At 42.5% G+C, this 14,938-nt stretch overlaps 1 protein-coding gene across 1 annotated transcript; it reads right to left on the minus strand.

Annotated features, from left to right (window-relative positions):
• Positions 1-3,926: 3,926 nt before the first annotated feature.
• Positions 3,927-13,533, minus strand: LOC106578999 (retinol-binding protein 3). The gene is made up of 5 exons (XM_014158379.2): positions 9,412-13,533; positions 6,267-6,581; positions 5,896-6,086; positions 5,295-5,437; positions 3,927-5,173 (listed from the first exon to the last, which is right to left on the minus strand). Exons 1-5 carry the CDS (start codon positions 12,067-12,069, stop codon positions 4,845-4,847), a joined length of 3,636 nt encoding a protein of 1,211 aa, XP_014013854.2. The 5' UTR covers positions 12,070-13,533; the 3' UTR covers positions 3,927-4,844.
• Positions 13,534-14,938: the final 1,405 nt, after the last annotated feature.

The following is a 14,938-nucleotide window of genomic DNA, read 5'->3' on the forward strand; positions in this document are numbered from 1 at the left end:
GTGCAGGAGCTTGCAGGGATTTGTAGTCTTGCATGATGCCTACTTTGATGCTATTTAGCATTTTAGAATCTGAGAGTAAATAGAGCCGAATATATTGATTAAAATCAACTTGTCCGAGAGAGATTTACATGATTATCGAAATGTAACGCCAGGATAAGCATACACGAAACACAGTTTTAGGTGTTTTGAAAACTCCCTATAAAAAGAAATGAATGGTGGAAAATGTATTAGGAACGATCATGGGCTCCAGAGTGGCACAGAAGTCTAAGGGACTGCATCTCAGTGCAAGAGGCGTCACTACAGTCCCTGGTTCGAATCCAGGCTGTATCACACCCGGCCGTGATTGGGAGTCCCATATGGCGGCGTACAATTGGCCCAGCGTTGTCCGGGTTTGGCCGGGGTAGGCCGTCATTGTAAATAAGAATTTGTTCTTAACCGACTTACCTAGTTAAATAAAAAATCCCTGTTTGACTGCTAGGTGTTATGGTATTATGACACATCCACTGTTGGGCTCTATTGAGTACCATAGTATGAGTCATAAGGATAAAATAATAGCCAATCAATGTTGAGCTGAACTGTGAATGGTCCTGGAGCACCAAAAAAAGTGTAATGGGAAGCTAGTTTGGATTTGGCTTCACTCCAATCACATCACATCGAGAGCAATATGTCATTGACAGAAACAACTTGAATTGTTGCATCTTGTTGTGTTGTTGTCCTTTGGTGGCTAGCTAGCTAAAATTGGCCATTTCCTAAATTAGCCATGGATGAAGATGGACTCGTGGTTTTACTTAATTCTCTGTACTGGTCAATGATTATAACATCAATTCTGATCCAACCATACATTCACACATTGTGTCCCTGGCCTGAGAGGATGGACGTTCAATATGTAGCTAGATGTAGAAGGCTAATGTTAACTTGCTAATGTTGCCCAAGAATGGAATTTAGGCTGGCGAGCAAGCATTTTAGCCAGGTAGCCTAGGACAACAAAAACGTAAGTGTGTACTGTATGACGGCATCACAGACCGTTTCATCAACATGAAAGAGAGGAGGATGGCATTGGCGTTTCTCTTCAAGTAGGGTGGGTCAACATCTACTTGCACGAACGCACAAACACACACAAGCGGAAAGAAATCACAACCATGAACAGCCACATCATATTGATCTTGCGTTTTTTAAATTGTTTTTGGCATCTTTTAGTTGTCTTTGTATTATACTACGCATAGGGGATTTGATGTTAAAATGTTGAAATTGAAATGGTGCTGGAATAGTGGAGGCAGCTCCTGTTTTCTTTGCGACTTGCGGTAACTCTCTGTGGTTCTAAATCAATAGTTTAGTAGTCCGAGTACCAACTTGCTTGACCATGCTGTAGGTCATGTAGCTGTTTGTTACATGCAATATGCTTTGTGGACTTCACCTGACAGAGGTTGCTCTCCAGTTTTGTGATGAAACAAATACGTGGTTGAATTTATTCTGCCACTGTGTCTTCTTATTGTCTCGGCCTTATGCCTATATATCATGGTCGCAAGGTATATAAACTAAAAGGTTATAGAGCAAACAATGCAATTATCACAATACATACTGCAGGTTGTAATATGGCTTTTCTTTCTGGCTTGGCTTCCCCAGTGATTTTACATACCCACCGTTACTGTGCATATAACTACCCTTTTCACAGCTCATCCCAGCATAAGACTAGTCTGATTAATCAGACTGTAATACACAATGAATTTGTATATACAGCCTGAAACTAATGGCTGAACAATCCTATAACTGTTCTTTACAAGCCAGAATGTGTAATAAAATTACATTTAAAGGTGCACTATGCAGAAAGCGCGTCGTCATTTCCTGTTTGCAAAAATGTGAATAGTTTGCCTAATTTCAGTTTATGTGACAAAACAAGCAAGTATAGTGTGGAGATGCTAAAACGAAACATAAGAATGGGAAGCACAGAAATACTGCACATAGAAGAGATCTACCACTTCTTAGACATGCTTTCATTGAGAATGACAGATCTACAACTCACATTTCTATGTGAATTTGGTCATGTCGCCCAACTGGTTACATATTACAGCTTTAAACTCTACCGGTTGTCTGTGCTGTTTGTCCTTCAGCTGGTCAAAATGTTTAAAAAAAAATCCCCAGGAAAGTATTGTTTACCCAACTTTTTAGAGAACCTGTAGGTATAGGCTATGGTTCCGTTCGGCACCATGGTAAAGCTAGTTTTATATTGTATATGCGGTTTTCTCTCATCAATAGCTATTGAACTAATAAGCATGTCACGAAAATAAGAAAATAATATTCTTGGGCTGTTATGTTTTCCCACCTTGGTGGGCTCACGCAAGGATGACAGGTAAGGCCTATTGTCTAATCAAGAAATCCCCAAATATCCCTTTAAGAGATAAACATGGTAATGCTTTCACTGATTGCACATAAAGGAAGATAGTTCCTACATGATAGTGTGCTTGCTTTGTTATCCAACTGATCTTGTGTCCTTTCTGTCATCCTGTGAACCCCGTTCATTGCTGCTTGCAGCTATATTTATTGTTTCTTTATACTTCTCTAGACAAACAAAGTTAATAGATTTATTCAAGATAAAATCTCACCTCCTGTAGGTTACCACTGACTTGTAACCTACCTTATCCCTTGTTTACTGGGCTGGCCCTTCCAGTTAATTAGCACTGTGGAATGATGTGACTATGTAATTAGCCTACACATTTATAATGACATGCAATTACTGGGACTGTAATGAACACATGATGATTGGCACATTCTCATCCTCTCTCAGAGGCTGAATGTCGAAGAGCCAAGCAGGCAGAAGCTGTAGTGATGTCCATAGTATTTAATCCATAGCCAGCAAGCTGCTGCAGGTACCACATGAGTCAGCTGTAAAGCAAAATTACGCCTCCAGAGACAAGTAAAGCAAGAATTATCAAATGAAAGTGATGACTACAGGAAAACTGGATGTCTGTCTTAACATGTATTTCTACATTAATCATTTTTCCCATTACTCTATTTAGGCGTATGACAAGCTTACCTTTTCACACAATGGAAACATACAGTACAGTGCACACAGTACATGAAACACAGAACACACACACACACATACTGTACACACACACACTCTCTCACACACACAGCTAAACTTTAGCTACTGTATGTGGTCTGTGATTAGCTTCATTCATTAGCTTCATTCATCTCTTCATTCAAAGACTCAATCATGGACTCTTACTGACAGTTGAGGCTGCTTTGCGTGATGTATTGTTTTCTCTACCTTCTTGCCCTTTGTGCTGTTGTCTGTGCCCTATAATGTTTGTACCATGTTTTGTGCTGCTACCATGTTGTGTTGCTACCATGTTGTGTTTCTACCATGCTGTGTTGTCATGTGTTGCTGCCTGGCTGTTTTGTTGTCTTAGGTCTCTCTTTATGTAGTGTTGGGTTGTCTCTCTTGACCACTGTCCCTTGGCTCTGCACGTGTTTATGTACGGTGGTATTCCCTGCATACCGTATCCTGTTAAATCCTTGTGTTTTGAAAATGTGCTTGCCAAAAGCTGGTCTGTTCTCTCTCTCTCACTGATCAGTATCTGTATGTGCCTCTGAGATGTTACAACTGCACTGCCATCTCCTGGGTGGAATGGATTTGCATCCCAGTGGTTGAATAGAATGGTGCAGATTGAAAAGGGACAAAGGGAGTAAATTGAATTATATTGCCTGATTAATATATCCTCTAACAGAATACTAATAAACTGTGTTTGTGTATTACAGACCAAGTTGAAACTGCAGAAAGCAACTAGAATAGGTAAGTATTACTTGAATTGACAGACTGATAATTTTTCTCAGGTTTCATCTGAATGAGTAGTTTTAATAAAATGTTTTTGCTGCTTAGAGCTGAAATACAGTTTATCTCAGGCATAATCTCACTAATTTGTTGGTTTGGATTATTACAAGAGGCTGTAACGGAAAGTCGTGTAACAATGGCTGGGATTGATTCCATTTTGTTGGTGTGTTTAATTGCCATCGGGAGAAAATCTGGTAGGAATTGTAGAAATTCTAATGTGTTTGGTGTTATATAAAATAAAAAGCTGCTTGGTTTTCTCGATCAACTCCTAACCTCTGTTATAAAACAATACACAGATTTATTATTGTGTTTCCATTGCCTTTATTGTGTCCCACCATTGGAATTGATACAACCCAAATGTCCTCACATGGCAAGTCACTGTGTATGGACACAACACTACTTCCCATACACAGCAAAAAGACCCTGCATCAAATTTAAGAGTGCTTCCCCAACAGACAGGACAATTTGTTTGTAAAGGTCCTAACAATGTTACTTGAAATTATATAAGAATATCGTAGGAAAAGCAAATATGTAATTAAAAATATTTCAGCGTTTGATCCAATACTGCTTTTTAAACTAGTTTCAGCTTTCCTGTTCTCGCACAATTTACAATTCACATTATTTTTGACAGCCAAAGATCGAAGCTGCTTTGACAAATCATTGCCACAAAGGCTAGTGGATCAGTAACTCAAACACAAACATAGTTTCTGAACCACTCCTTTACGAGTCACATTTCAGTATAACATTTAAAATCACTCACACTTTCTTAAATCATTCTGCAATCACAGTAGTTTTCAGAAGTAAAACTATAAGTAAAAACAAACCAGAATCTGGTTCAGAACCTCTCACATTTTCTTGCAAAACGAGAACAGGCTACAGAAAGAAGGCTTAGGTGCAGAGGCTGGTTGCCTAAATTTGGTAAATTACATGTAACGGTACCCTACTCACTTCTCTCCTCTGAGAACATAAGATCCTAAACGCCTTTGGCTGCCAACATCCTCGGTCAGAGACTTCACTTCTTTGCACCGGCGAAGTGCTTGTTGAGGATGCCCTTGGCGGTGTCCAGGGCTGCGTCGGCAGGCACGGGGATGTGAGGGGTGACCCCGGCCCCCTCCCAAGCGGGGCCCTGGGCTGTGTCTGAATGGGTGGTGGGGATACTCAGGAACACATCACTGTCGCCCACGCGGAAGGTCTCAGGGGGGTGTGAGGCACCGTTGGTTGTCTCGCCCACGATCATGGCCCGACCATGCTTCTTCATGATGTAGACAAACTCCTCGGCGGCGCCGGCCGTGGCTCTGCTTGTCAAGATGATCAGGCTCTTCTTGGAGCCATACCTCACACCTGAGAGAGAAGATGAGAGTCATTTTCATCTGCTGACAGCACACAGTTGTGTTCTGCTTAATCCAAATCGATAAACTCATTATACAGTGCACATTATGAAACTTGGGAGTTTTTTTTAAACCTGTGAGCTCAGGTAGAGTCCACAGCTCCTTAGTGGTGCCAGACGGTCTGTCGTACAGTTTGTCCAGCAAGACCTGCTTGTCTGCATCAAAGAAGTAGGAGCAGAAGCCCGCAATGGCAGTAGTGGCCCCGCCAACGTTGTTCCTGCAAAATCAATTATACAAACTCATTCAATATAAAAGATGAACATGTTGTAAATAAAACCTTTCCCTATGGTGCAATTGTCCCCATTTAACCCAATTAAATGGTAAGCCACTATGTAACTCTGTTCATCTTGGTGAACATAAATATCTTTCTCTAGTTGCTATGCTCGTAATTTGAGCTTTGATTTTCACTATAAAGAGAAGTTCTTCAGATGTAGGATCTTAATTTGAGCCAGTTTGCCACAGCAGGAAAATAATCATGCAGCAACAGTAAATGTGAATTATTATGGGGATTATAATTAATGAACATTTTTGTAGGGGTTGATACATTTTTCATAAGGGAAAATCAAGTGTGAAATTTCAAATTGGAAATTACAAACTTCAGAAGCCTTTTTAAACCTCATATACACTACTAGTTGTACATTTCCTGCATTGCAAATTAAGATCCCACATCTGTACCTGAGATCAACAATCAGAGCGTCAGTGTTAACAACTTTGTTCCACACATGCTCCACGATGATCTGGGCAATGGCCTGAACCTCCTCGAAGTTACCAAACATGTCAAAGCGCAGGTAGCCAATGTTGTTCTCAAACAGATCCGTGTGGAAGGAGACCTTGATCAGCTCAATGAACATCTCTGGAGATGGGTTCTGAAATCAACATAAATGTCTCAAAATTGTCCCCCTAATTAATACTGAAATTCAACATAATTTATTTTCAGGCAAATATTCATAAAAAAATAAGTTGCTCTCTAGATTCACAAAAGTATTCTCTATAGATAAATGTATTACATAGGCTAGAAATACAATACAACATCAAAAGTGTCTTACCATTGGTGGCAGGGGTGGGATGTTGTGCGTGGTCTTCAGGCACTTGTCTCCAGACAGTGTCATGAGGTCAGCGGAGAGTTTAGTCTCCAGAGCCACCTTTGAAGAGATCAAGTTGTAGTCACCGCTCGCTGCTGCCAGCTTCTCTGCAACGTCCGCTCCGACATTCTCAAAGGCGTAGTTGTCGGCCACCAGAGCGCCAGTTGCCTCGAGAATGGCAGGGATCTCGGCACGGAGGTTAATGATCTTAATGGCAACGGCCACGGCATCTTCAGCATCGACCTCAACATCAGGCGTCACGCCGGTGACCTCCCAAGACTTCCCTGTGATGGGGTTGATGGACTTAGCCGAGGGCACTGTGACATAGAAGTCTGTGTCCCCAATCTTGATCTTGTCAATTTTCACGGAACCGCCAGCGGTTTTCTCCCCAACGATTGTGGCTCTCTTGAGGTTCTTCAGACAGTAGGCGACGTCCTCTGCAATTCCCTTGGTGTTTGCACTAGTCAGGATGACGAGGGATTTCTTGGTTCCGTACCTCTCGCCCAGCAGTTTGGGCATGGACCACATCTCGGTGGTGGTGTCGGAGGGACGGTCGTACACACTGTCAATGTGAATCAGAGGCTCGGCGTCGGTGAAATAAGACACAATGTATGGGATGCCCGACAGATCCCCGCTGCCTGTGTAGCGGAGGTCAAAGATCAGAGCGGACGTGGGCAGAATCTTTTTCCAGACCAGCTCCAGGAGGAGGGTGCCGATCTTGTCGGCCAACTCCTCCCCGATGATGTGGTCGATCCTCAGGTAGCCGATGTTGCCCTCTAAGACCTCCAGCTTAATGGAGCTCTGGAGCACGCCGATAAGCTGGTCCGGTGGCAGGGGTGGCAGGGCAGGGGCCACCGCAGGGACGTAGTTGGGCTCATTGGAGATGACCAGTCGGGGGTCGTTGATGGTACTCTGGACCCCGCCGGTCAGGACAGAGGCGAGAGTGTCGGGGTCGGGGATGCTGAGGATCTCTGTGTTGCTGCTCGCAGCGTCGATGGCCTCCTGCATGCCAGTCAGCTTCTCCGGAGAGCAGTAGTTGTCCAGGAGAATTTTAGCCATGTCTACAATCAGGTCGGGTGCAAAAGCGCTGTGGATGGCAACATTGCCGAAGACCAGCACCGATGCCAACAAGAGGAGAGACTTTGCCATCTTGTCGGGTTTCTAGATTGTAGTAAACCACAGTAGTAGCTGCTCTGCGGTGGAACGTACGTCCGCAAAGAGGTCCTTGGTCAAATGAGACTGTTTCTCCTGAAAGTTTCTGTTAACACACACAAGGATTTTCCTCACAATAAACCTTTAATCGTATTATCCCAAGTACTTTGGTAAGACAATAACAAGCTAACAATGTAGGTGCAACATGTTGCCCAAGATGTAGATGTTAAATATATATTTGTTGCTATGCATGTGAGGTAAGGTTTGACTAGACACAAATATCTGCTGTGATTATACTTGGTAGAAATATTCACAATACTGTATACATTTATGAATATTTTTCATTTGAAGAAAGAATCTCACTGATTGAAGATCAATGTTAACTAGATAAATAAATATATATATATTCATTTTTTGTACCTTATAATTAGGCCTTCTGTTGGTCAGTAAGTTGATTTTAAGTGTAATATTACCTGTTACTGTCCTTATACCATATTTAGGATTCTAATCTCACACAGCATTATCCTTAGAATATAGAATTTATACTTAGAACATAGAATTTATACTTAGGACATAGAACATACTTAGAACATAGAACTTATACTTAGAATTTATACTTAAAACTTAGAACATAAAATAGTCAAGTCGTCCACCCCCTCCCCTTTCTTAATTTCCCATTGGCTGACCCAATATTATGGTCTGTAAATATGACATTGAGCTCTGAACAGTTCATCTCAGGTAATCAATAACTCACAAGTTTATTTAACAGTTTAATGTTGATTAAAAATCAAATGAAACTTACTAGGAACCAATAACATTTGCTCTACAGGTATATTCAACCTACTATACCAGCGTAAAATTGAACATTTGTGTTTTCTCTTCTAAACTACAGTATATGTGTTCCATCTGGTCATGACACTATTCATCATTTCTTGTGGACAGACTACGTAAACATAAATGGTACCGTAGATCTGTCATGATAAAAAGGGATGCTCTTCGTTCCGGTTCCGATCCTTGTTCTATAGTCTTTTCTCCTAACATGTGTGAGCCCAGAACTTAATCAAGCATTTGACCAATTACGTGAATCTAGGTTAACTGATATTACACTATTCATAATGAGTTCATGTGGTTATCATTGATGCTATTACACAGTTGGACAACTGAGTACAGTAGTTCACTACAGGTTTGTATGGGAAATGCTCCCACTACTGACTGGCTAAAGACTCTTCTACATTGCATGACTTAACAAATGAAGTAAAGGACAAATAACAAATGCATTTAAAAGCAGATTAATATAGAAGTATAAAGTATTTGCGATAATCAAATGAAGTACATGATAGTACAATGAAATGAAATGTCAACCCTGTCTCCTCACCCATATTTAGGCCAACACAAATGTAGCTCAAAGAATGACATCAAAGAGATTAAAAATACATTTAGATATTCATAAAATATAAACAAGAGGATTTACTTCTAAATCTAATCCAATTTTTCAAACAAAATGATGCACAGAGGGGTTGGTCAAATTCATCGAAGGCAACTCATTTCATCCCAGTGCTGCGACAGTTATTGATCTGTATATTTTCAGGTGCAAAAAGAACGCTTTCATAAGGTGCGTAAATAATAATGTGCAATCTACTATTTTAAGATTTCGAATAAGAGAACCAAAATAGCTTTCCTTGGGGTGGATATATTATACCACAGATATATTATGTCAGGTTTCAGAAAAATGATGATAATAAATAACATTTCTGTTAGAAATTACACAGGAAAAATAACATAATTCCAAATACCGGACAAACAAAGTTAACATTTAAAGGAAAGAGAAATTAAAACATGATCACTATTTCCCTTTATCTTGCTTTAAAAGCCTGGCTGCAATGATTCTCTGTGCAACACTCAGAGCATCACTTGCCTGGGCAGCAACGTGTGGCTCGACCCCAGAGACACTCCACACCTTCCCAGTAACAGCACTCAGGACCACCTGGTTAGGTATGGAAGCATACAGGATACTATTCCCGATCTGGTAGGTGCCGCTGGACAGGGACCCTCCGATGGTCGGCTCTCCAATCACCTTCGCCCTGTTCAGGTCCTTCATGGCCCGCGTGAACACCTCGGCAGCTGACCCTGTCATTTGACTAGTGAGGATGTAGATATCCTTGGTGGAGCCGTACCTCTGACCCTGGATCTGAGGCAGGGTCATGACCTCGGTCATGATGGTTGTAGAGCGGTCAAAGACGGTGTAAAGGTGCCTCAGGGGCTCAGCATCAAAAAAGTAGGTACAGAGGAGCGGTATGGCTGTGGAGTAACCACCTGTGTTGTATCTCATGTCAATGATCATTGTGTCTGTGTTCACCAGCTTGCTCCACACCAGTTTGATCAACTGAGGGCCAATGGCTCTCATCACTTCTATGTCTGCCATCATATCGAACCTCAGATAGCCCACGTTCCTGGGCATCACCTCGATCTTGAACAGCGTGTCAATGATGTAACCCACCTCCTGAGCTGTCGGGATTTTTGGCATGTCATGCAGAGACTCGGGTTCGATGTCGCAGTAGAATATGTGCAGCCGGTGGTCGCCTGACGTCTCCTGGAGGTCAGCTGTTAGCTGGAATGCCAGAGACTCATAGTCGACCACCGATCGATATGAGCCCTCGGCCCATTTGGTGAGCAGCACTCTGCTGAGCTTGTTGGCGACCTCAGGGATGGCATAGTGTACTTCCAAGAGCTCCCCTGTCCCCTCCACCAGTGACAGAACCTCCTTGTGAAACTCTATTATCTCATGGGCGTGGTCCACGGCCTCCTCAGCAAGCACTATGGCATCGGGGACCACGCCTCCACCTAGCCAGCACTCCCCGTTGTTGTCTATGAAGTTTATGAAGGGGACGGTGATGACAATGTCTGTGTCTTCCACCTGGAATGACTTGGAGTGCATCAGGGTCCCAGATGTGATTTCCCCGATGAGGGTGCCACGGTGCAGCGACTGCATCAGATAAGCAAATTCCTCCCCTGCACTGGCGGTATAGTGACTAGTCAGGATGTACACTCCACGTTTAGACCCGTAGGGTGGGCCTAGGAGGCCGGAAAGCGTGTTAAACTCAGTGGTGGTGTTCTGGATCCTGTCGTATATGGTGAAGAAGTGGAACTGTTGTGACGGGTCTTGGAGGAAAGAGAGCAGGATGCCCATGGAAGCTGAGGACCCGCCTGTGTTGTATCGCAGGTCGATGATGAGGTTCTCTGTGTCTTTGAGGGCCTCCCAGATTTTTTGGGCAATCTGTTCTCCTAATTTGGCCATCACTGACACGTCTCCAAACTTGTCGAAGCGGAGATAACCAGTGTTTCCAGTTAGGATGCGTACTTTGAAGACTGTATCCACCAGCTTCCTGAGAAATGCTGGATCACCTGGTATGTTCTCAGGTTCAATGTCTTCCTCAATGATAACCGGGTGATCTTGGGTCAGTTTGATCATCAGACGAGGGTCCTCTGACACAGACTGCAGTTCGTTGTTGAGTTTATTCGCCAGGTCCTCCTCTGAAATGACAGAGAAGAAATCAGTGGATTCCAGATGTTGAAGGAAAGCCGGTACTCTGTCTGTGAATGAGTAGTACTGCCTGATGATGTCAGAGACGCTCTGGATGGCCCTTGGAATGGCACTCCTGACCGCCAGTAGATTTTGGGCGTTAGCAACAGCCTCCTTGGCATTGATATTTACAGAGGGAGATACTCCACTCACTTCCCAGCTTTGGCCTGTTATTGGGTTCACTGACCTGGCCACTGGAATTGTGATGTAGAATCCAGAATCTCCTATTCTTATCTTCTCCACTTTCACTGACCCCCCGGCTGACCTCTCTCCAACAATGTTCGCCCTCTTCAAATGCTTCAGAGTGTAGGCAACTGCCTCAGCCGCACCCATAGTACGCTTACTGGTTAATACGATGAGGTCTTTTTGCTTTCCGTACCGCTCTCCCATGATAGATGACATAGTCCACAGCTCCTTAGTGGTGTTGGAGGGTCGATCGAACACAGTGTCAATGTGAATGAGAGGTTCAGGGTCGGAGAAGTAGGAGATGATGAACGGGACTCCGGACAGCTCCCCAGCTGTGCTGTAGCGCAGGTCAAAGATTAACGAGGAGGTGTTGGCGACCTTGTTCCAGACGTTGTCCCGGAGCAGCGGGCCAAGCTTGGTGGCCGTCTCCTCCCCTATGATCTGGTCGATCCTCAGGTAACCCACGTTGTTCTTCAGGACCTCCAGCTTCACAGAGTTCCTGACCAGACGGATGAGCTGCTCAGTGGGGAGAGAAGGGAGGGCGGGCGGCATCACTGGGACAAAGTTTGGCTCGAAGGACACAGTTAGTCGAGGGTCATTGAGTGCACCCTGCACGCCAACCGTCAGCACAGATGCCAAGGTCTTGCGGTCAGATATTTTGAGGATTTCTCTACTGTTGATGGCTTGCTGAATGGCCTCCTGCATGCCGACCAGATTCTCAGGGAAGCAGTAGTTGTTGAGTAGAATTTTTGCCATGTCCAGCACCAGAGCCGGCTGGAAGGAAGAGCTGCCAAAGAGAATATGGCAAAGAAGCACCAGCAGTGCTGGTGAGAACCGACCTCCTGCCATTACTGTGGAGAATGTTATATTTTATCTGTGTTATCCTGCTTTTTTGTCCATTCATTCAGAGGGGCAGTCCTTTGTTAAGAGAGAATGTTTAAACCACCAGGTTTCGGACAGCAACAATGATGTAAGAGGCTTTTGTTCCCAATAAACCTTTAATCGTATTATCTGCGGTGCATCCGCCAGACAGTAACAGATAAAAATGTTTAATTGGAGATGTTACATCAAAGGTATTATAATATACATATTTGGGGATGCCACAGGATTATTGGAGTTTCCCTTTTCCGCTTGCTTTATTTCATTTGTTTTATTACTGTGAATGCTTCTGTGTGGATGTACAGTATTTCGTTTTAGGCATCAAATACAAAACCTTTGCATTCCATATTCTTTTTTGGAATTTCTATGATATGCACTACCATGTCATACTCATTTTCTTGAAAAAGGGGATGAGATATGACAAGAGATTAGGTCAGATTAAAGAAGTGAAAGACTACCGGATTAGTATGAAAACCCCATGTGAAAGTCACAATCACTTATGAAAGCATTGTGGTTTAGCCAGGTGGAGAATATGGCCATGCTTTGTGAGGTCATGTCTGGGGCACGGAGTGGATGACACGATTACACCGTTTGTGTTCACGTGTGTATTCCTGATACGTTGCCTTAAACACAGAATGCACGATGGAAACTGAAGATTCAACAGCAATGATTATAAAAATGAACATGAATTACCATTTGTTTGAAAATACTTATATATTCACTATTTACATTGCATGTTTGCGTCCAGATTTTCACTCACTGATTTGAATGGCATTTCCCCTGTGTTAATTTATCAACAGTGAATATAATTTAGGGTTGAGTGAGTTCAACTCTGAAATTTATCACTGGGAATTTTTACAACACAGAATTACGCAACTACATATCGTCTAATGCTGCAGCACGGTGTGTACCGTTAATCTTGCCTTAACTTCTAATACCCATTCTTACATAAACCCGTCTGGCGATTCCTCATGACCAATCAGGACCTGGAATCTCATTTTAAGACTCTGGTACATTGTTCACTGTGTCATTTGGGAGGGTTAGTGTTATCCGTGATCCTTGGAACGTCCCTATCCTAAACCCTAACCTTAATCCCTACCCTAACCCTAACCTTACCCATAACCATTACCTAAGCCTAACCTTAACCCTAACCATTTTAATGGGGTAGGGACATCCCAAGGATCCAGAAAGCAAGGACCTTCTGGAGCGTAAAGATTTCCCTACACTGGAACTATGGGGCCTAGTCCGAACCATGAAAAACAGCCCCATCCGCCAAAACCAGATTCGTCCATCCATCGAGCCAGATGGTGAAGCGTGATTTATCATTCCATAGAAGGCATTTCCACTGCTCCAGAGTCCAATGGCGGCGATCTTTACACCACTCCAGCCAACGCTTGGCATTGTGCATGGTGATCTTGTGTGCGGCTGCTCGGCCATTGAAACCCATTTCATGAAGCTCCCGACGAACAGTTCTTGTGCTGACGCTGCTTCCAGAGACAGTTTGGAACTCGGTAGTGAGTGTTGCAACCCGAGGACAGATGATTTATACACGCTGTGCACTTCAGCACTCAGCAGTCCCGTTCTGTGAGCTTGTGTGGCCTACCACCTCGCGGCTGAGCCGTTGTTGCTCCTAGATGTTTCGACTTCACTATAACAGCAGGGCAGACCAGGGCAGCTCTAGCAGGGCAGAAATTGACTAACTGATTTGTTGGAAAGGTGGCATCCTATGACGGTGCCACGTTGAAAGTCACTGAGCTCTTCAGTAAGGCCATTCTACTGCCAATGTTTGTCTATGGAGATTGCATGGCTGTGTGCTTGATTTTATACACCTGTCAGCAACAGGTGTGGCTGAAATAGCCGAATCCACTAATTTGACAGGGTTCCACATACTTTTGTATATATAGTGTATATTAAGACTGGGCTATATTTGTTTTTACTGTGAAGCGGTGATGTAAGTGTCTACATCTAGGCTTCCTCATCCCCTGACAAACATTTGCTTTATTGGGACGGGAACCATCACCTCTGATTAGAATACATTGATGTGTATTGACTATTGTGCATTGACTAATGTTCACAACTGAAGTATGTCGGGATCAACATGTACTTAATATTTAGATATGTGTGCAATATTTTAGTTGAATAATTTCAACAACAGTCAAAAGAAAATGTAAGGAATGAATGAATGAAGGAGTAAGATGTATGTATATATATATATATATATATATATATATATATATATATATATATATATATATATATATATATATATATATATACATGTATATGTATATATATACATACATACATAAATATATACATACATAGATATATACATAAAAATACAGTTTATTGTCCACCATTAGAGGGCGCTCTTTACACATTATTCAAAGAAGAAATTCAAAAGTTGAACTTTAGAAATTCAAAATTAATATTAATTTATACAGTAGAACATATTTAGCGGAGAAATACACTGTTATGCTATAGAGCAGTTTCTGCCTCTAATATGAAACTAATGAGAACACTACATGTTTAATTCAAATTAATTATTTAGAAGTCATAATCATCATTTTTATTTAACCTTTATTTAACTAGGCAAGTCAGTTAAGAACAAGTTCTTATTTACAATGACGGCCTATCCCGGCCAAACCCGGACGATGCACGCCCTGTGGGACTCCCAATCACGGCCGGATGTGATACAGCCTGGATTCGAACCAGGTACTGTAGTGACGCCTCTTGCGTATACTACAGATATGCCCTCTTATAAAAAATACTTTCAAAATCTACTATTTTCGATTATGATAATTTTGTTATAGATATCAAACAATTGATGAACACTGAC

Source organism: Salmo salar, chromosome ssa19, assembly GCF_905237065.1.
Source record: "Salmo salar chromosome ssa19, Ssal_v3.1, whole genome shotgun sequence".
Lineage (NCBI taxonomy): Eukaryota > Metazoa > Chordata > Actinopteri > Salmoniformes > Salmonidae > Salmo > Salmo salar.

Excerpts from the sequence above, each read along its gene's own strand:
- LOC106578999 (XM_014158379.2), bottom strand. The coding sequence starts at position 12,069 with ATGGCAGGAGGTCGGTTCTCACCAGCACTGCTGGTGCTTCTTTGCCAT. Across the intron at positions 6,582-9,411 it reads TGAGTGCTGTTACTGGGAAG|TCTTGGGAGGTCACCGGCGT; the intron begins GTGTGGAGTGTC and ends ATCACAGGGAAG. Across the intron at positions 5,438-5,895 it reads GCTCTGATTGTTGATCTCAG|GAACAACGTTGGCGGGGCCA; the intron begins GTACAGATGTGG and ends TTGATTTTGCAG.